The sequence below is a fragment of the Ruditapes philippinarum genome, unplaced genomic scaffold (assembly GCF_026571515.1).
Source record: "Ruditapes philippinarum isolate M1 unplaced genomic scaffold, ASM2657151v2 ctg617_1_1_1_1, whole genome shotgun sequence".
Lineage (NCBI taxonomy): Eukaryota > Metazoa > Mollusca > Bivalvia > Venerida > Veneridae > Ruditapes > Ruditapes philippinarum.
Window position 1 is genome coordinate 159326 of NW_026859650.1, and position 23804 is coordinate 183129.

The 23804-nt window shown below is 32.6% G+C and overlaps 2 protein-coding genes across 2 annotated transcripts in view; both read right to left on the minus strand.

Annotated features, from left to right (window-relative positions):
- Positions 1 to 2753: 2753 nt before the first annotated feature.
- The window catches only part of LOC132757352 (uncharacterized), a 49156-nt gene continuing 28105 nt past the window's right edge, over positions 2754 to 23804 (minus strand). Inside the window, exons 25-31 of the mRNA XM_060748610.1 lie at positions 15103 to 15232; positions 11052 to 11186; positions 9467 to 9567; positions 8806 to 8908; positions 7888 to 7914; positions 4697 to 4783; positions 2754 to 4423 (exon numbers count right to left, since the gene is read on the minus strand). Coding sequence (XP_060604593.1) covers positions 4241 to 4423; positions 4697 to 4783; positions 7888 to 7914; positions 8806 to 8908; positions 9467 to 9567; positions 11052 to 11186; positions 15103 to 15232 — 766 coding nt within the window. The 3' untranslated portion in view covers positions 2754 to 4240. The remainder of the gene's footprint in view (positions 4424 to 4696; positions 4784 to 7887; positions 7915 to 8805; positions 8909 to 9466; positions 9568 to 11051; positions 11187 to 15102; positions 15233 to 23804) is intronic.
- On the minus strand, positions 18373 to 22368 carry LOC132757350 (transcription factor AP-2-beta-like). The gene is made up of 2 exons (XM_060748608.1): positions 20590 to 22368; positions 18373 to 20169 (listed from the first exon to the last, which is right to left on the minus strand). The coding sequence occupies exons 1-2, from the start codon at positions 21714 to 21716 to the stop codon at positions 19929 to 19931; spliced, it is 1368 nt and encodes a 455-aa protein (XP_060604591.1). The 5' UTR covers positions 21717 to 22368; the 3' UTR covers positions 18373 to 19928.

Here is a 23804-nt window from a genome sequence, read left to right on the forward strand (position 1 = left end):
GATCCATGCTGTTTGCTGATAGCGAACAGCATGGATCCTGATCAGACTGCGCAGGCTGGTCTGGATCCATGCTGGTCGCAAATCCATTATGTTAGTTTTGTCATGACGCGGCTCATTTGGTAAACACAAATTTCCCAAGCCCAGATTCTTGTCAGTAAAAAAATGTGTATATTATGAAGTCATTAGTACAGATAGAACTTCAGATACATGTATATCCACCTTGCCGGTTTAGGTTAACCATATCCATTTTCAAAGTGCTCAAAAGGGCAATAACTTGGAAAAAATGAAAGCTTTAGTTGCCCAGATCATATACATTGTACTGTTTAGTAAGAGTATAAATTATGCAGTCATTGAAACAGGTAGAACTTAAGATAAATCCAATATGCCAGTTTAGGTAAACCTCGTACAGACAGACAGATGGACGGTTTAATAACTATACTTTATGCCAATGGGGCATAAAATACACAATCTCAACTTTTTTTCAGACCATTATGCACAATCAAGTAAACTAACTCTAGTTTGTTATTAGTTGGTTGATAAATTTTAGCATTTCCATACTGAAACACCCAAAACAATGGACTGTTCTAAATTCAAAGCAAAGACAAGTCCACTATACAAAATACAGGATGGTAAAGTTGATCAAAATGAGTATAATAGGATTTCTCCATGGCAGCAAAATATAATATCCTGAAAAAATACCATGTTAACATTTTTCATGATATGTTACATTTTTATATAATTATGTATTATGCTATTATAATGTGACAACAAAAAATGATAATGATATAGTTCATATATGTAAATTGAAAAATAAAAAAAAAAAAAAAAAATATCAGCACCTTCCCGAATATATAAATGCAATAAACTTAAAAAAAAACAACATTAATTATATTGGTCATAAGTGGGACACAAGCATTTCTTGAATAGTTTGGTCCTCATTGTGCAAAATATTAAGAGACAAGAAACATGGCAATGCCATGAAACCAGGTTTTCAATTATCACCATTGTAGATAAATATGTTGTATTTGAAATACAAATACAAGCAACAAACAATGTAACTATGTGCAATGTAAAACATGAATAATGTAGGAGGAATTGCCACTGAAGAAGTGTTCACTATAATATTATGTATAAGGAAAAAAACAAAGGGCCATAATTAGGTCAAAAACTATCCAATCACAAAACCCCGACAATATGTGCCAGGGTGCTTGATGACAAAGCTTCTGTGAAAGTTTGAACAAAATCTGTTGAGAAATGTAGGACGAGTTCAGCACAGAAGAATTTGTTCACTATAATTATATTGATAATTCTGTATAATGAAAAACAAGTTACAAAGTAGACATGAAATAATATATCATATCTTTTTTAAATTACCTCCAAAGATGATATGACCTTTGACTGCCAAATCAAGTTAAAATCATGTAAACAGGATTTTCAATGTTAATGTCACTGTGACCTTGACCTTGGAGCCAGCCATGCGGAACATGCGTTCTGCACGTCATCTTGATGTGGTAAACATTTGTCTGAAGTTTCATCAAAATTCTTCAAAGGGTTGAAGAGTTACAGAGCGGACAGGATTTTCAATGTTAATGTCACTGTGACCTTGACCTTGGAGCCAGCCATGCAGAACATCATTCTGCACGTCATCTTGATGTGGTAAACATTTGTCTGAAGTTTCATCAAAATTCTTCAAAGGGTTGAAGAGTTACAGAGCGGACAGGATTTTCAATGTTAATGTCACTGTGACCTTGACCTTGGAGCCAGCCATGCGGAACATGCGTTCTGCACGTCATCTTGATGTGGTAAACATTTGTCTGAAGTTTCATCAAAATTCTTCAAAGGGTTGAAGAGTTACAGAGCGGACACAATTTCGTTTGACGCCCGCCGATTTTCAATGTTAATGTCACTGTGACCTTGACCTTTGAGCCAGCCATGCGGAACATGCGTTCTGCACGTCATCTTGATGTGGTAAACATTTGTCTGAAGTTTCATCAAAATTCTTCAAAGGGTTGAAGAGTTACAGAGCGGACAGGATTTTCAATGTTAATGTCACTGTGACCTTGACCTTGGAGCCAGCCATGCGGAACATGCGTTCTGCACGTCATCTTGATGTGGTAAACATTTGTCTGAAGTTTCATCAAAATTCTTCAAAGGGTTGAAGAGTTACAGAGCGGACACAATTTCGTTTGACGCCCGCCCATCCGCCCATCCGCCCGCCATACCCCAATCTAATAACCAGGATTTTCAAAATTGAAAACCTGGTTAAAAAGTATCTCTAAATGACAACTGTATTTAAAGAAAAGTACCTCTAAACATTAAAAAAAATTTCATCTAGTCAGGCAAAAAAAAAGAAACAAGAGCCCGGTTTGAGCCGGGTGATGCTCCCCGAATAGGTTTTGGACACAGGAAAGTACACCTCTTGTAGATTCAGAGTTATGTCCGTGGAAAAACTTCAAAGTGCAATAATTCTAAAATTAGGCAAGGCAGAGTTACAGTTCTTTGCACTGCACTTCTAATCAATGTGATCTATCAACCTACAAAGTTTCTTGATGATATCTCTTATGATTTCCGAGTTATGTCCTGGACAATTCAAAAAGTAAAAATAAACAAAGGGCAATAACTCCAGAATTAGGCAAGGTAGAGTTATGATTCTTGTGCACTGCACATCTACCCATTGAGATTTATCTACCTACAAAGTTTCATGTTGATATCTCTTATAGTTTTACAGCTATGTCCTGGATAAGATTTTTCTAAAAGGGGAGATTATTCAAAAATAAGGCTTAACAGAGTTATGGTTCTTTTGCACTGCACCTCTACTCAATGAGATCTATCTACCTACAATGTTTCATGTTGATATCTCTTATAGTTTTAGAGTTATGCCCCGGACAAGATTTTTCTATAAGGGGAGATAATTCAAAAACCAGGCAAAATAGAGTTATGGTTCTTTGACACTGCACTCCCCCTCAATGCCCTCTACCACTGTATGAAGTTTCAACAAATTATCTCCAAGGGTTTTCAAGTTATGCTCCGGACAAAGTTCAAGTTCAAAGTATTAAAATTAACAAAGGGCAATAACTCCAAAATTAGGATGAAAAGAGTTATTGTTCTTATGCACTGCACATCTACCCATTGAGATCTGTTCACCTACAAAGTTTCATGTTGATATCTCTTATAGTTTTAGAGTTATGCCCCGGACAAGATTTTTCTATAAGGGGAGATAATTCAAAAACCGGGCAAAATAGAGTTATGGTTCTTTGACACTGCACTCCCCCTCGATGCCCTCTACCACTGTATGAAGTTTCAACAAATTATCTCCAAGGGTTTTCAAGTTATGCTCCGGACAAGACAACGGACGGACAGACGGACAAGGCGCCGACTATATGCTCCCCCGAAATTTTTCGGGGAGCATAAAAAACAAAAATACAATTTTCAATATATTTCGGAGTATATTTCTTAATTATCTTTTTCATTTGTTTCTGTTCTATGTGCCTCAGTTTAATACCATGTCAATAACACGTAGGACAGTTTCATTATGTAACAATGCTCAAGAAGATATCACTAAAGTTTGAGCATTGCCCTCCTTAAATCCTTCTTCAAAAATCTCTACTTTCTTTTTCAAAAATGAAAGAATTTAAACACTCATTATGCATTATTAATACTTGATCATTTTTTTAATATCATCATATTGGTCAGTATTCCGTCAAGATAAAAATTTCAGAAACCTGTACAGTCAAACCAGTGTCAAAGACCACCTCTTAATAAAGATAACCCTGCCTATAAAGGCTACTTCATTGTTTAAATGGAATATAATAACCTCAAAATTAAGACCACTTATCTATTAAAGCTACACGCCTCCATAAGCACTAAAATTTTTCAAGGAAATCAATATTGAGAAAAATGTACAATAATGTTAAGAAAGGTGAAAACATTCAAGATCCAAGTTATATTTTGCATGTTTTGTGGGGTTTAAGACTGATTTTGCAGTATTTCATCACCATATTTCTACTGTGTTACTAATGCAGTAAGAGGTGTTTTTGCATATCTTAACCATTTTTTTTGTAATTTTCTTTTATTGTAAGTGCCGATTGCTTTATTTGCTATCCTCACAATATTTTACTTTTAAATACATTTCCAAAATTTTTATGAAAATTAACATGAATGTGGAGGCATGCTGCTTTAAGACCATTATTTGTCTCTCTATCTTGGGTGACCATTGTTCACAAGTTTGACTGTAATGTGTTCAGGGTTGAAATATTTGTGTAAGAGCAGGTGGAAGGTCGTTGCCTTCAACAATCCTGAGACCCAAATCATCTGTGTCCCAGTCTAGAACTTCCTGTTGACGATGTGCTGCGTGTTTCTGTCGCCATCTTGTTGCCAGCAGTATTGAACTTTCTGAGTTCTCAGTTACAGTGGGTGATAATCCCTGAAATACATTAGAAAAATCATTTTTATATTTAAATAAATAAGAAAATCTTTAATCTTCAATCACACAAAAAAGTGACATTTACTATACACTGGACTAATACTGGCTTTGACAAAGGAACCATGTGAAGAAACAGAAGCTGTTGCCTTTTTTGATTCATCAAGTGATGCTTTACCTAACTTGACACAGGAATAATGTTACCAATTCTTGAAATTAGATTTTTGAAAAAGAGTTATCTTTCTTGAAACAGATATAATGTTGAGAGTTACATACCTTGACACAGACTGCCTCACAAGCTGATATAGTCTGCAGGATACGCTTCATCAAGTTTTGTGCATTCTGGACTAGAATTCGGTCAGCCTGTAAACATGTTAAAGATTTTCAATGAATAGAACAATGGTCAACAACAACCTATGTTTACTTTGACATACAATTTTTTTTATTTTTTTTTAAACCTAACTTAAACGCCCTTTATACCCACCAAAATGCTTTTATTCTTAATTTTCAAAAAATCCTTTTTGCTTTTCTATTCTAGTTTCCAAATAGATACTTTTTGGCTAAATATCTGAATCTTCTTTTGCTACTTGGCAATAAGTACACCTATAGTGATTTAGTATTTTGTATGGCTGACAGAACACTACTTTGTTTACATTTTAGTACTTTCTTTGACAAATTATGTCACCTTCAGTGCTTCTTTCTGCAGGAGATGTCAGCATCTGACAAGCTCTTAAACTATCATTTAAATGTTATGAAATTTACTTTTGCATTTCTGAAGAGTGAAAAAATCTGAGGCAGACCATGATTAGGCAGCACAGATGACTGTCAGTCAGTTGATTGTGGTTGCAACCAGAAGGGTAAGAGTAAAATAAAAGATACAAAATATTCTCCACTAGCAAATATCATTTTCATCATTTCCAAAGTAAAAAGCAATAAAGTCAATTCCATAACTGCAAACTAAAAACAAAAATTTATTTCAAACTTTGTTAATTAAGAAAACAAATCCAAAATTTAATCTCCACTCATTAGAAAATTCTTCTTGAATATTTATAAACATCCAGTTTACTTTTTTAAACTGCCTTGTAAACCTGATGACTACTATACGGCAATGTAACGACCAACTTTCCAAAAATTTTGAAAATAAATCAAGAAATTCTGCAATTCCTAAAATTGCAACCAATAATATCTTAAGATAAATAACAATGATAAATTTACACAGATGAAAATTTTCATCATCTAAAAATTTTCTACTCAAAATTCTAAAATAATCAGATTTACCTGAAATATAAACCCAATGAAAAACTACAAGTAAAAACTATAAGTATTACCAAACTTGTATAATAAATCAAAAAGACCCCAACTTTAAGAATTGACTTGTGTTGTACCATTATATGCTACTTTAAATCTTGAAAACATGTTATCCTTTTAGAGCAATGAAATTAAAGTTTAGAATTGAAAACTTCGGACTCAGTTTGATTGAGTTTGTTCATGAGTATCTATAAGTCTTCACAATTTTTTTGCACGTAACTAATTGTCAATTTTAAGTGGCCGTGAAACCAAGTGGTTAACATCTTAGACTAAATTAAATAATATACAAATTGCTGGCTGTGAGGGTTCAAAGCCAGTGTCAGGGGCTGGTTACCAAGATCATGAATATGTATTCCTTTTTTTGATTTATTAACATATTTATCAATTTTCCTCAGTTTGATTCTATCAAAAATTCATGATACCAATCTGCGGGCTGTATCATTTTTAAAAGCAAAAAGGGAAAAAATATAAAAATACAAATCTATCACCTATATTAAAAAATTGAGGTGTCCTTCAATAAAAAAGGTTCTTTTTTTCCTAACCACAACCTATTTTGCTCTTTACAAAAAACATAATATACATGTGAAATAAAATTAAAATAATAATAAATATTATAGCATAATTATCATAGCAACTAAATTACCTTTTAATGTGCTTATTAGATAAATAATTCTTTTAAAAAAAATAATATATATATCATATAGCCTGTATTCTAAATTTAGATCCTGTTTTAAATTACGAAACTTCAATATAACAAAAAACGGGATCCCTCCCTTTAGTAAAGCATCAGTCAGTGGTGACCCAACACCCCACTCTCTGAGAAATAACCAGTATTTAACAATTATCTAATTCAAGGTAAACCACTCTCCCCCCTTCTTCATAGGGATAAAAACAGATTTAAGGTCAATTATGTTCTAAATGTAGACTCACTACAAACTGGACATAATTCCTAATGCCCAAAAAAAAACCCCCCTCAACAACACCATTGCATCAAACAATCGGTGTCAGGTCAGATGGTTGATACAAAACAAACCTAGTTTTACCAGCTATCCCAGGGACATGCCTTCCATATGTGCACGAGGCGGGGTACAACTGACTGGTGCATAAATGAATATTCATTTGTAGTTAAATAATTAAACTTTCATAAATTAATTGAAAATATTTCAGGACGGTTATAGAATACAGGCCATGGCTCCAACTTAGAAGAACAATTTCTTTAACTCCCATCATTAATCTGTTGTGTAATATAGACATGTACCTTGATCTTTAAACTGTCAATAATAATTTAAGGAATATTTTAATATCTACATACTAATACTAGTTAAAAAAAACAAAACAAAAAAAAACAACATTTCATCATGCAATATGCACACAATGTATATGCATGTAAAAGTTTTTTTTGTTTTTTTTTACCCAGAACACTGAGGTCTGGCCAATCATAGATGTCCGAACTAACCTGACTCATTATAGCTAGGTGACTTTGTTTGTTTGTTTGTACTTTAGATTTTAAAGCTGATTTTAACACACATTTTGGTCATATTTCAGCAGTCGAAACCACCAAACCAGCTTTCCTGGATAACTAACCAGCTAAATTAAATAATGCTTTTAACACTTTTTAGTCATATTTCAGCAGCCAAACCACCAAACTGGTTTCCTGGATAACTAACCAGTTTTTAGAAATTTCTCGGCAAGTGTCCGAGTACAATTTCCACATGATTTCTGAAGCAGCATTGAGAGACAAATGACCATTAGAGTCAATATCTGAGATAAATTGTCATGCAGAAATTATACCTTGCCTAAGGATCAAACCTGCGATCACTAAATAACCAATCTGATGCTCTATTGGTGACATACGTCTCTTATCATCTCAGCTAGTATCCAATCACATGCAAGAACTTCCCTATTAGGACCGTTCTCCTTAATGTTAAATGCCAGTTTGAAAAATAAATGAAAGGAAAAAGACCAAAAACCTCATTTCTTCCTAATATTTATTAAATAATTATTGACAGTCTTAAAAGAAAAATAAAAGAAAGGAGACCAAACAACTTAAATTTCATTAATGATCCTTAAATCTAAGAAAAAAATTGTGACTGGAATTTGTTATCATAAGTTGGAGCCTTGTAGGTTATATAATACATGGTTATTTCAAACATTCTTACCTCACAATTTTCATATATTCTTAATATCTGAATGGAATAATATCATAATGATACTTGTTTCATATCACCAAAAGTTTACACTTCACACACCATTACACATATATTACAATATTCACACCGTTACACATGTAGTATTCACACCGTTACACATATATTATACATGTACATGCAACCATTTTTATGTTCTAAATCTATTTTTTTCCTATCCTTTGCCCCTTCTTAGTCAAAAATTATACTCAATTTGTCTTATTTTGTGTGTAATGTAATCTTGAGGAATGCTGTTTTCTTTAAGAAAAACAATATACAACGAAATCTACTAAAATGTGAGTGACATAGGTTTTAAATCCAAGCTTTGTCAAAAAAGTATCTTCTTTTTGAGAAGTTATTTTTATGAAAATCAAAGTAAACATTATCAAATATACCAGTACAGAAGTTCATAAAACACAATGCCCCTGTTCACCTCACAAACCTTGTTGCACACGGGTGAATATCATAATAATTATCTCAATAAATTATTAACGAAGCTCTCAACAGAGATATGGCCTTATGGGGGTAAATTTTTGTTGTTGTCCTTGGCTTCACCCTCACACTGACACTGTAAGAGTGGCAAAGGTCGATCACTTACGGTCCCAGCAGAAAAAGGGATAAGCTCCGTGCATACAAACAGACACATAGAACTGACACAGACAAATTCTGTCTAATTGCCTGTTTTTGGAGTTTAACATTTTCAACATTTAACTGACTGATTCATCTAAGGAATATGTATTTACAACTTCAACTTTTAACTATACAATATATCTAAAGCAATGCATATATGCATATATATTGCTAAAACCATTCAATTTATGAGATACAATGATGATAAGAGGGAGAGAAAAGATTAATGGGGGAAATAACAAAACAAGGGAGGTAACTTACTGTATCAGTTTTGGCTGTGCCTAGTTGAAGATTTGACAGGATAAGTAACTGTTGTTTTACTGTAGGCACTTGTAAACAATAGGCCTGTAAATCCTCACAAAAGCTGAAAATATAGCAAATACAGTATATACATTCCTGTAAGACAAAACATGATAAAAATCAGTACAATCATGTATTACCTTAGATTGACTTAGGTAGTAATTTAATTGTCACCTTAGTGCTGTAACGGGTTAAGTCCTAGGAATTAACCAATTACTGCACTACGGTGACAATATAGAATATAAATGTTCATCAGAGGTGCATACCCACCCAACCTTGAAATACCTGACTATATGACCTTGACCTTTATACACAATGTCTAGTTTACTGGCATGAAAATGAGAAAGGGATTAAAATGGAGAAAATTTTAGCAAATGATACAGTCCAAGGCCAAGCTTTGAAAAGAGACATCAGGGTATTTCCTAGGATATTGGTGCTTTCTGACCAGGCATTACACTACTCATAACCAAATTCAAACTTTTATCTTGATATACCCAAATTTGATTATGGACAGTTCCGAAAATAGAAGCTGGGCAAGTCCAATTGAAAACTTCAGCAGGTTAAAAGGGTAAAGAAAAAACTTTTTTTATAAAGTTTTCCAAATAAAGTTACTTTCTCTTACCTCTTATCAATACAATGGTTGATTAAAATGTGGGCAAAGTGCAGAACCTTGTCGCTATTCTCAGCCAGAGCTTTTGCTGTCTCTACCAATGCAAGGTGATTCTGAAACAAATCATTATTTAGATTTAAATTGTATACACATCATGTACCTTTGCTTGTTTACATCCAAAAGTGCATCATTAACCAAACCATACAACTAATTCTCCTCTAAATAACAAAATTTTCTGTTATGTGTGTCCTTCTATACTTCACTCCAGTGTTTTTATTTTTTTCTCGTTCCTCGATATCATTTATTGTGATATTGTCCAATAGCATTGACCTGGCACTCTTGCATTTGACCCCATAGTCGGTAAATTCCGTAAACGTTACTATCTACTTGTAAATTGATATGAATGTATATAACCAGTTGTTAAATGGTCTAAATTATTAATCCCTCTTAGCACATTCATTGCAGGGCTTTCACTTCAAGAATATAGATGTAAACTCGTAGGTTCAGCAACTTTCATTATATTTTTTCTTTTCTTATCTTAAAATTGCCATTTCTCTCTTAACTCGTGCAAAACATTTTGATTTTTTAGTCTGAATTCTATCTGTGTAATATTTTTAATTTGCATTATGAACACGCTGTCCTTTTTATATATTTAAGATAATGTAATGAAATAAAAAGTAAAATGGTTTAAAAACAACTACTTAAAAGGTATCCTAAAAACCAGATGTAGTAAAAGGATTTCAAATTAATTCTTACAAGTAAATCTAAAATAAAATAAAAAAATGCATGTCCTCATAACGTGGTGTTGGTAAGGTATCAAACCAGAGAACTTCAGATCAGTAGTCAGGCATCTATACCAATACACCACAACTCATTGACTTGTGAAGTTAACAAAGATATCGATATATTTGTTAGATACTACTGTTTATCACCTGACCTTTACGGAAATTAATGTGCCAAGTCAATATTGTTGGACAATACATAGTATTCAAGACTACACAGGTTGAGCCAGTGGCTGGGCTGTGTGAGAGATATTGCAACTTTTCTCAGATATTGCAACTTTTATTATCTTAATGAGCATATTATAAATTAATCAAACTTGACCAATTTTCTGCAATTTTCAACTTTTTGCCTTTGTTTTCAGTAGTCTCAAGAAATCTTCCATTTCTCCAGATTAAAATAAAAGAAAGATTGTTTGGAAATTACAAGACTGTATCAAATAAACAATATCTTTGACATAGTTTTTATTTTACATGACATTTACTTTCTTCCTATTATTAATTACACACCCTTTACACCTTTCTTTCATTGTTTAAAAACCAGTGGTTTCTACAGTTATGTATGTACACACCTGTCACTTCATTCTGGTTTTTTGTTTGTTTGTTTATTTTTGTTATGTTTCAAGTTGCTAGCTGGATAGCCAAAAGGAAAGCTTCGTCATATGAAAAATCCAAGTCCCTGCGGGAAGGGGGAATACACTCCATTCTATAAAAGTTGAAAGACTACAAATTCTCTCGACTCCCAAAAACATGTTTCCAGAGGAAATTATAAAAAAAAAAATTAAAACTTCTAATCTGGGAATTTATTTTATACTTACATTTATCGGACCTTCACGTCTCACATATTGAGTCATATGTTTGATCTGGGTTGCCATGGTTTTGGCAACTTTGACAATAGGGTTACTGTCATCCTCCCATCTGTCTGTCTGTGTCTCAATATAGCGCGCATTATTCTAGAAAAATAAAAAATATACATAACATTGCTGACTACCAATTACCAATTTTGACAACAAAAAAAGGAGCTAGGTTTAAAAGGGGCATTAGTTCAAAAATAAAGCTTTCCGAATAACCCCCCTAATGTCTTACAACTGTACCTTGTCATGATAAGCAAGTATTCCAAGTTTGATGTGGATACCTATTAAATTGTTTAAATAATGGACTACATTTAAGTTTTTGCATGCATAACAAGAATAACTGCCAAAAAAACCCACAGCAACCATAATAGCTTGACTTTTTCTTCAAGACAGAATGATGTGCTACTAAGACAAAAATGTAGTACAGGTAATAAATCATCTACGGAATTGGTTTCTGATGAATAAAGCATGAAGTTTTCCCTTAAATTTAACTACCTATTTTAGTTTGATTTTGATAAAAACTGACTTTAGATGACAGCTTAGACTATACAGTACTTGTGAGATGAACAAGGTACCAAATGGCAATAAGCCCCCTCCCTCCAAATGGCAACAAGCCCCTGCCCTCAAATGGCAACAAGCCCCCTTGCCCTCAAATGGCGACAAGCCCCCTGCCCTCAAATGGCAACAAGCCCCCTGCCCTCAAATGGCCACAGGCCCCCTGCCCTTAAATGGCCACAGGCCCCTGCCCCCAAATGGCAACAAGCCCCCTGCCCTCAAATGGCCACAGGCCCCCTGCCCTCAAATGGCCACAGGCCCCTGCCCCCAAATGGCAACAAGCCCCCTGCCCCCAACACCTTTGTCGAGACAATAGTTTGAGTAATTGATAATGCTAAAATGGCCTCATCATAAAAAATCTTTATACATTACTTTCAAGTTTCCACTGAACTTGAAATTGTTAAAATGTTTTAGTTAAGCTTGGAATTGTCAACTGCTTAAGTTTAATAATTTTGAACAGTCAGTTGTTTGGAACTGCCATTTTGTTTTAATTCAAAAATAAATCCGTACCAAAATATTAAACATTCAAGAAAACATAATGACACTGCATGGTTAAATGATGTCTTTGGCGCTGGTAAACCAATGACATCATTCTTAGAGTTTATGTTTAAATTTTTAAACACTTAATGAAATAAAAAAAACAGGTGTGTTTTTCCTAGGCTGTCACATACAGTTCATAGAGTTGATGTAATAAGTTTTAAACACTATGAAATCAAAAACTAAGGGTTTTTTTTCTCAGCTTTTCAAATAAACACAAAGTTTAACAATTTGTAAACTATAAAGTTTATACCAAAGAGTATGACTTATTCAAGATGATAATTTATATGATTCACAGTTGCACACAAAAATGTAATGAGACAAGCCTTATGAACATGAAATTTTACATTCAGCTCAATGATGTCATGTAGTAAAAAACACTTTCAAGGATGGTCAATGACTAAGCCTTGATGAAAAGTAAAAAAAAAATGTCAAGAGTACAAAGTCTGGCTAGAATGCATTAATGTGCATCATGACGTGACTCTAAAACTGGCAGTAAAGGTTTAGCACATAAAAGGTTAAAGGAGGTTCAACAGACTCAAAATTTTTCTTGAATTTCTTACATAGATCCCCTGGGGCACTTAACACAGAAAGATCTGTAAAAGATAAAGAAGATATATAGTCAGAAATAAATTGTAAATTTTACTTTTGTGCTATTTCTGGCCCCATTTTAGGTCATAATTTTCACAATTACATTTGTATAATAATTATTCTGGAAAAACAAATGACAGAAAAATCTGAAATTTTTCACACAAGCTATTAGTCTAGACATATATCAAATGGGACATTAATCTCGAAAAATTAATTCCAGTCAAGTGATATAAAAACTAGAAATGTGTCCATAGGACACGGGTGCCCCCACCGCGCCACTGTTCTGTCAATCTTTTTACTAATTCAAGGGAAATAACTCTACAAATACTGGATAAATCCACAAGCAAAACCCCAGGTGCAAATCTAAAATATGCTGAGCAACCTGCCCATAAGGTTTAAGGACTATGTCAAATCCTTTTTGAGAAACTTGCGACACAAGTTGAAAATTGCAAAAATTTAAGTGAAGGGCTCTCTAAAAATACTAAATAAATCCAGACGAAAATACCTGGTGCACAACTGCACATGCTGATCAATATTCCTGTAAAGTTAAATGACTCTAGGTCAAATACTTTTGAGTTACATGCGACACATGTTGAAAATTGCCAAATTTTACTAACTCAAGGGCAATAACTCTGAAAATACTAACGATATCCTGAAGAAAATACCCAGGTGCACAACTACACATGCTGATCAACATTCCTGTAAAGTTTGACTCTAGGTGAAATACTTTTTGAGTTACTTGCAACACAAGTTGAAAATTGCAAAATTTACTAAGTCAAGGGCAATAACTCTGAAAATACTAAGAATATCCACACTAAAATACCCAGGTGCACAACTACACATGCTGATCAACATTCCTGTAAAGTTTCATGACTCTAGGTCAAATACTTTTTGAGTTACGTGCGACACAAGTTGAAAATTGCAAAATTTTACTAAGTCAAGGGCAATTACTCTATAAATACTAAAAATATCCAGACGAAAATACCCAGGTGCACAACTACACATGCTGATCAACATTCCTGTAAAGTTTCATGACTCTAGGTCAAATACTTTTTGAGTTACTTGCAACACAAGTTGAAAATTGCAAAATTTTACTAAGTCAAGGGCAATAACTCTGAAAATACTAAAAATATCCAGACGAAAATACCCAGGTGCACAACTACACATGCTTATCAACATTCCTGTAAAGTTTCATGACTCTAGGTCAAATACTTTTTGAGTTCCATGCGACACAAGTTGAAAATTGCAAAATTTTACTATCTCAAGGGCAATAACTTTGAAAATACTAAAAATATCCAGACGAAAATACCCAGGTGCACAACTACACATGCTGATCAACATTCCTGTAAAGTTTCATGACTCTAGGTCAAATACTTTTTGAGTTACGTGCGACACAAGTTGAAAATTGCAAAATTTTACTAAGTCAAGGGCAATAACTCTGAAAATACTAAAAATATCCAGACGAAAATACCCAGGTGCACAACTACACATGCTGATCAACATTCCTGTAAAGTTTCATGACTCTAAGTCAAATACTTTTTGAGTTACGTGCGACACAAAAGTGAACGGACGGAAGGACGGACGGAAGGACAGACGGACGGACAAGGGTAAATCTAAATGCCCGCCACTAACGTGGGGGCACAAAAACCTCAGTGGAGTCCCTTTAAGATATAAAGAAGATTCATTCCCTTTATTTTAACCTATTTTAAAACTACAAACTCTATATGTGATAACATTATATCCAAAATAATCATTTAATAAAATAAATGAATGGTCTAAGAAATGTAGAAGTTTCTTTTTATAAATGTGAGGTTTCATGTAAAATTTCACTGAATTTTACATTTACTTCTATTCATTAACACAGATCCAGCTATTTTTGCATCTTTTGACATATCATAACTATATTATCTATATCAGAGATACATGTAAGTGCATTAGCCTATCATAAGTCACTTTAATTCATTCTCTTGAAAATAGATGTAGTCATTTTAAAACTTTCTTAATTTTCATGAAATGTATCTTGAATTTGGAGGCATGCTGCTTTCTTTAACCCTTACCACCCTAAATATCTTAAATGGACTTGTTCATCTTTCAATCTGGACAAAACCATTCATGAATTTTAGGGAATATTTCAAGATAAGTATTTACTGAATAGCCAACAGTGCAGACCATGATTTGACGGCTATATATACAGATGACTGTTCATGGTCTGCACTGGACGCAAGGGTAGATCAAGTCTGGGCTGCAAGGCCGAGGGTTTAATAAATAAAAAACAGGAACATTGGGCGTCAGAATTATTCCATATTGTTAACATAAAAAGAGATAATTATACCAGGAGATCTATAACTGGTCTTGACGTAGATGCTGTGCTATGGTTCTCACTGTGATGTCTGGTTCCCATCTGTCCGTCTGCTTTCTTTACTGTAGAAGGGCCTTGATTGCTTGATTGTTCTAGAGCTTGGCTGAAATGATGCAACATAAAACTGTTGTAATATATCTAAAATATACAACTTGTCTAAAATGGAAACTAGATAACCATGAGATTTTCTTTATGTGAGAATGATGTAACTGGAATGACGTAACATGAAATATCATAAGTTCGAAATATGTCACAATTGCTAAGGGTGAATAAGGTTAAAAACACCTTCTCCAAAGTAACAAATTGCGTTTGTAAGATAAAAATATTTCTATAATAAAATTATTGTTTCAGTCCTTTATAGATTGTTTGTCATAAACTTTTGTATATGTTAACTTTGCAGCATGGGCTTTTATAAGCCAAGTGGTTCCGAATTTAAATAAAGTAATAAAATGTCTATGTCATGTATGTGGTCTTCCATTAAGCTGGTGCTCAAAATGTGTAATAAACTCACTCAAGAATGAGCAAATGAAAGTCCATTATTCAAACATAGTATGGTAATGGTTAAAATCTTTACATAGGTCTAATGAATGTACAAAAATCTATAATACATCAATTAGTTGATCAGTTATGAGGAAAAGTGCAGTAACTGTCACTGAATATAGTTAGTTAGGCTTGATATAAACTGACACTTTAACTGTAACTGACAACTCAAAATTGATCACCATCCCACAAATATTAATACAATTTCTATCTTAACCATTAAAGGAACTTCACTGAGGTTGTTTGACATGACGGGACTGGAAATATTTTTCAAAGATTTGTGTAGCATTTGATGTAAATCTGGACCAATAACTTGTGTGCATTAACTCTCACCCTGTTTTTTCCAGAATAATCATTTGTGTGCAAAATGCTTCAAAAATGAAAAACATTGCATTGCTTTTCACTCAAATAGGCTAAGAATTGCACAAAAAATCGTTATTCGATTTAATTCTGAATAAAAATTCTTTTATTTTCATTTTCAAATTTTTTTCATTAACATGCTTCACAGTCATGATCCATGTAAGAATTTCAAATTTTAAATTTTTAGACTCTTTGACCTCTGTGGTGCTCCTTTAACCTGGTAGAACTGAAAGTATTCAGCCTTTGTCACCAGTAAAGAGCCAGGCCAGCCTACACATCTGTACAGTTTATAAACCAGGCTCTCCATTGTTGGCTGCTAAATATCTGTACTTTTTTGTATTTTTCTTTTTTCTATTGTTTGTTTGTTTTGGGTTTTACGTCACATCAACACAGTATAGATTTTTTTTTTCTAATGTATTTTTAATTTTTCTATTGTTTGTTTGTTTGTTTGTTTTGGGTTTTACTTCACATCGACACAGTATAGATTTTTTTTTTCTAATGCCTTTTACTGTAGCATCATCATGGTATAGGTGATATATGGTGATTTTTTAAGCTTTATGGTGGCCTGTGCCTCTGGTGTCCTTTTTTACATTATTTCAGGCACAAACAGGCCCCTGAGTAGAATCACTACCATTCTGTAAGCTAACCTGATAGCTTTCTCACATGAAGAATCAACAGATGTTTAAAGCGTGGCTTGAACCTACAGCACTATTTAAATCCCTTAAACTTAAAAAAAAACTGTTCAAAATATAAAGCTGAGTAAACCATTACATAAATTCAGAAGTTTAACTGTTGAAGTTTAAACTTAATGCAACTCAACCCTCCTGCATTTGTATAATGGACTCATCCTATTTTTTAATTCGGAACTGCCCATCGTTAACATCAGGGATATCAATATCAAAAATGCAGAATTTGTATAATGACTTTTCCCTACCTTGAAATAGGAACTGTTTATTTTTTATTAACTATTTATATAATGGATGACAATATCAAAATGTAAGAAGTTGCATTGTACATTGGTTCAAAAGTAACCGTAACAACAAATTCAGGAGAAACAAGTTCAATGCCACCCTACTCCAACTAAAATTCTGCTTCTTTCAGAGGAGGCAGAAAAAGACTCAGCAGGACAGTCTGGGTTAAATGATAACACATCTTTGCTGCAGGCAGTCCAGATAATTAACTATTGTGGCAGCTGAATATATCCAAGTGACCAGTGCAGACCAAGATCAGAGGGCACAGATATATCATGATCTGCACTTATTACTTATTTTTATATGTTCCTTAAAACAACGATGAACGGTTTTGTGCAAATTGAAGGACAGACAACTATGAACAATTGAAAGATAGGCAAGTCAATCTAATGACATAAAGGGTGGAATTAAAATATTCACAATGTCCCTTTGCTTCTTATGTTGACCTAATTTATTCTTCAAGTTTAAAGAACTTAAATAAATATTGAAATAAGCTTAGCACCTTTCCAACATTACAGGTGGAAGTGAGCCTTATTGGTCCCCAATTATGCTACATTAAAAACAAAATTGTTGCTACCTGGCTGCTTTATAACAGAATTTGTCCTTTTCCAAACATAATACTCAAAGCATTAAGGGACAGATGGTTATACCTTGGCAATTTTATAATTTACATTTATTTTGTTTAAAAGTGTAGCAAAAACTTGGGATGTGACATATCTAGTACTAAGACCAGGCATATAAAAAATGGGCTATGGAAGTTATAAGCAATGGAGCTATAAGCTATGGAAGCTATAAATTATGAAAGCTATAAGCAATGGAAGCTATAAACATTGGAAGCTATAGGCAATGTAAGCTATAAGCTATGCAAGCTATAAGCTCTGGAACTTTTAGTTATGGCAGCTATAAGCTATAAATTATGGAAGCTATAAGCAATGGAAGCTATAAGCATTGGAAACTATAAGCAATGGAAGCTATGAGCTTTGGAAGCTATAAGCTATGCAACCTATAAGCAATGGAAGCTATAAGCATTAGAAGCTATAAGCTTTGGAAGCTATAAGCAATGGAAGCTTTGGGGATGTGGATGACACTTGTGATTCCCATTTCCATACCTTTTACACAAAATAAATTCCATTTCACTATAGTAATGTTGAATTATGATTTTTTTAAACCAACTCCAGGGGGGAGGGACGTGGTTTGTACTTGTTCCAGATTAGGTCTTAAGTTTCATTTACACTCAAAGCATCTGTGGCAGCAAGGACAAGCTATGAGAGATGTGGCATGGGTTGTGGGTATTCATAAAAGATTTAAAATTTGAAAATTAATTCATGGATTAAGCACAAAAAAAACACACAAAGCAATATTAACAAAAGATATTTATTTTACAATTATAACATTGTTAAAAACATAATCATATCAATTAAAAGCACTGATTTATATTCCACATGGAATTAGTATTTTACAAAATACATAATATGTGCCTTTGTGGCAAAGGCAGCCTTTTGAAGGGACTTGAATATACAATTTCATAGTACACATTAACAATTCATTACACAGACAAGTTTTTTTTACACATATGTCACAGAAATGGATAATATGAGAGATATTCCAAATCAATATTTTCATATTGGATTTCTCAAGGATTTCTTTACACAATTTCTTTCACAATATCATACATGTACATAATACCTATATCAAATGATACCTCAGCATGTATTATCTTTACTATTTCATGTACACAATAAATTAATACTATTTTCAAGTTGACATATATATACACATACATATATGTATTTTTAAACATCAATATCATGTAATAAATGAAAAAAATATTAAATGTTAAATAAATGTTTTTTTATACATCTGGATTTCATCTACAAAACTATAAACTGGACAAAACAAATGTGTGTGGAATGTTTTCAAAGTGATGTACATAATAACACTGTACAGTTAAACTAATTTCGCTGATTTTTTTTCATGATTAAATTTCAGATGCACAAATATCAAAAATCTGATCCATCAAAAAATGTCAAATTTGGATTTCAAAAAGCAACGGAAGATTTAAACAGTCACTGACGTCCAAACAAACACATGCCTGGACAGCTGATAACATTTTCCGTCGCGGAAAAACAAAATACCATGTGCAAATTATCATCGTTGAAATCTAAGATAGTCAAACATCAGTTACTTTGATATTATGCAATGATTCGGACATAAATATACTATTGAACTATCTTCTTGATCAAAATGTCCAGTTTTAAAATAAAACAGATCTTTGAGATATGGTCGATTTTACACTCAACATTATTGGGAAAATGTCAATATTTGTAATATCCACATGTTTACATAAAATTAAAAATATTGCTCCGGGCCGTTCAATGCCTTTCCCATAAAAGGTTATCTTTAGGTTTGTATCTTAAGTCACTTTTATTACTCATTATGTTTAAAAAGAACATTTTTAAAAACAAAAATTAACAAATAAAGAATGCAAATGATTTGTTATCAAACAATATATTAAGATGTAGAAATTGTTTGCATATAACCATTTTAAATAACATACATGTATAAATGTATATCTTTTAATTTTTTCGAATTCAAAGTTTGAAAAGAAAGTCAAATATATTGAAATGTGAACAAAAACTTTTCCCCCAATAGAGAAATTCTGGCATATGTGCCTTGAAAAGCAAGTTGAATGCAAAATAATAAAAACAAACAGGGCAAGACATTGTTTAAGCATATAGCACTCCTTATTTGTAAATACAAGAGTACTTCTACATTTTCAACTTAATTAGTTGCTTTATTCCTGCAAGCTTACCATTCAAGGCTACTTGCTTTCACCTGTTATTTGTGATTTTTACCCTTAGTTCAGTGAAGCCTGAACAAGTTTAGACTTTATTGGAATGCTTTTACACACACAGTAATGTCTTTCCTCTACTTTCCTTTCTTGTCTGTATTTTTCATACTTGGGTCCATTATTTTCAACATTTCATTGAGGTAAGACTGTACAGCGGTGAGGGATGCAACAACAGCCGGGGAACCGAACCCGTGGGTGATGAGGCTGAAATGTGACAGGTGGTGCTGCATGTTCGGCTCCAGTATAACTTGAGGCCTTGTGTTGCCTAACGGAGATCTATCCTGGTTGAGAAGGTCCATCAGTTCCTTCAAAATTTGTCTGTAAAATAACAAAAAAAAACATATAAAATATATATAGAAAGACACACTTATTAATGACCTTTCAAAAAAAAAAATAAGATTTGTTAGATAGTCACAAGAATATTTGACAATGCACAAAATTTTTTCATTTAAAAAATTGTGATTTCTCATTAAAAACTTGCTTACGCAAATAATTAGAAAAATAATTCACAGTGCATTATAAATAAATGAAAAAGAAACTATTGATGCACATTTAATGCATATTGTCGAATGATCTTAAAGAAACAAAAGAACATTCTATAATCTGATAAAAAAAACCTTGTGTTTTAAAAGTACCAAACATTGACATTGACAAGAAAAATATATACAGTATTTCTCATGATTAAGTATAGCAATATAGAATAAAAGAAAGAGAGAAAATTTAGTGAAGATGACTTACTTTGTAGCAAGAACCATGTTTTTCCTGGTGTGTTGATCATTAGGGTCAGTGTACTGCCTTGAATTGTATTCCGCACAAGCCTTTGATGGAAACTCTGTCTCACAAAGATACCCATAATCCCGAGCTAGTCTTATAGATTCACCTTCTACTAGGGACGTAAACAACGTAACATTTGCCGCCTTCCTCCTGCCTGATGGTAGAGTCATACCAAGCTTGTCCAATTTCTCACGTAAGCATCGTCCGCCATTTTTAGCTTTTGCTCTTCTCAAGATTCCTCCCAACAACGAAGCATTAATGCACTCTGGTGGATTTAATCTTCGCTGAACTTCGGCTAATGTCACCTTATACTTTGATGTAGAACTGAGCAAGGCAAGACGTCCTGGGACAGCACAGAATACATCCATTTGAGCTCCCTGTGTCATACCATTAACCATGATTGGCTTCGCAAAGTCTGATTTTGGGTGAACAACTCGTTTGATAACCGATGTTTTATTCCCGCCATGTCCACTATCTTCCTCGTCACTTTCTCCATTCATAAAATCGCCACCATTCATGTGCATAATGTCTTGATCATGGTCATTATAAACCATAGGCTGCATCCCTGGATGCATCTGATATTCTACTTTTGGCATAGATGTATAATCATTATGAATCTGGGCAGCCGGTAAATTCTGCAAGTCATCTCTGTGCTGCTGCAAACTTCTATCCGCCACTGATGTTATAGGTTGGTAAGCATGCTGCGCTGTTTGGAAATGCGAGTAAGGATCTGGGTTGAAATGCGTCTGAAACTGTGGAGGCTGGTGTGGAATTGGGTTAAAAGGTGGCGGAAAGTAAGGGGTCTGGTAGTCGGAAATCTGTGGTGGAAACGATGTAAAGTGTGACGACCCGACTGATGTGACCGGTGCAGGGAGAAATCCTGACTGGTTGCTGAATATATCCCGTCTCTCCTCATGTCCATGTCCAAGATGACCATTCTCTACACGTTCAAAAGCAGACGGAACATTTTCCTGTTTGTAGTATGTAGGGGAAGCTCTTCCAAGATCAGTAAACTGTAAATTTGATTTTAATTCTCCAGGCATTCCTATGTTATTATTATTATTTGCCAGTGATGTCATCTCTGTTGCCATTTTCCTCACTTTTATTTTTATCAAATCACAATGTTCAAAATAAGTACCTCAAGCAAAATGGCTTGCAGGAATACTTTTCTAAGTTCATTAACAAATTAAGTCACTTTCAAATACACTAAGTCACAACTTAATCACAAAACCTCCAAGACTTAAGGCTATTCCAAAACACTTGCAAATACTTAAGGCTATTTCACTGCAATGTATCTAGTAAAACTTCATAAACACAACTGTTTGAAATTGCCAGTGGCCAATTTGATTTTATACTAGAAATATCCTAATTGTTTCACTTCATTGGTCATAACTAATCAAGCAGATCTGACACTGAGTTGGTTAACTTAATGAACTTAAAACTTTTACTCCTGTTTATTAATCAAGCACATCCTCTAGAAAATTAAAGAAAACAATGGACAGTTCTGAAAGAACTACAATCAAATTTTCAAATAATTATCTATTTTATTCTCAATTATACTCTCATTTTATCAATTTTTCTCATCATTAAAGATCTAATTGATAATTCTGACCATAAAGCAATTATCTTTTGTGGTATGTCACTGCATTGTGATAATTGACCACTTTAATTGTCCAGCAAAAAAGGTCTACTTTTTAATTTCTTTACATCACTTGTGAAAATTGATGGGCCTAATTCAATCTTAATTATACAGGTAAGTGGTAGACAGGTTTCAATAGAGGGTGATAAAGTAATATTATTAATGTGAAAGAAACCAGGAAATACAGGTGACAAAATTCATTAATATTTCAAACCATTTCCTTATACATTTAAATCTTGTTAACTTGAAAGTATATGACAGAGTTTTATTATTTTTAGGTGACTTATATATCACATTTGTAACTCTGCATTAAATATAATATAACTGATATTTTTAAAAGCAGTTTTTCAATAAAAAGAGAATAGGTTAAGATTTTTATTTAAATTTTTGCTGAACATATTTATAATTTAATATCATTTCAAAAAAATCTATAAGAAAATATCATACAAAATAATATCTTGTTGTTTTTGTATTTTGTTTAAGGAATCTTACCATAAATTAAAATTATTATAAATGAATTTTATTCATATTCTTAAATATAATTCTATTTTTTTATTATCATCATTATTATTATTATCATCAAACATTTAAGATTCCTAAAACAAAATACAAAAACAAGATATTATTTTTGTATAATATTTCCTTTTAAAATCTTTTAAAATGATATTAAATTATAAATATTTTCAGCAAAAATTGAATAAAAATTCCTTGAACATTCTATTGTATTTTTATCTTTAATACTGATATAAAATATTCTTATATTTTTAAACAAAAAATAAATTATAAATGCTCCTTACAAATATTATACTATATTGAACTGCATTTTATTTGACTGAATTACATGCAGAAGTACTTTTAAAGTAAGTCTTATAGTAATTACCTGTGTGCATACATCATTTTTCTATAACTAATACATTTCTTATCACAAATAACAATTTCCATCATTTTTGTATTTCTGTACTCTAAAATGTATTATTATTGCATAATTTTGTCTATATATTTATTATACCAATACATACATAATTTCATTTCAATTGGAAATATTAAAAAGAAAATACAATGTTTTGAATTACAATATCTCAAAAAAAATCAAACAAAAATATCTTATAAAATACCAGGAAAGTAATATTTTGATATGAAAATTAATTTTGAATGGTTAAAAGTATTAAAAATACATGTTTTTTTTAAATTGTGTGTCCTGAGGTGGAGCGGGGAAATAGACTCTTCTGTAACATGAACATAATTTGGGAAAATAAACCAATGTACATTGTATCTTTAAGCAAAACCTTTTTTCTTTAAAAAAATGATTCTTCAGTCAGATATTTATCAAGATGAAAAATTATTCTTACAATTACAGACAAACAAATAATAAGATTTAAATTAAATTCATTATCCATAATTATACAATATCTTTACAAAATTAATATTAATTTTTTTGCCCATAATTTTTTGATATTTTGCTTATTTTAAAATTTTCCTCTTTTCAAATTTAATCTTTATTCTGCTTAATTTGTTCAATAGACTTGTCCTACTTTGAATT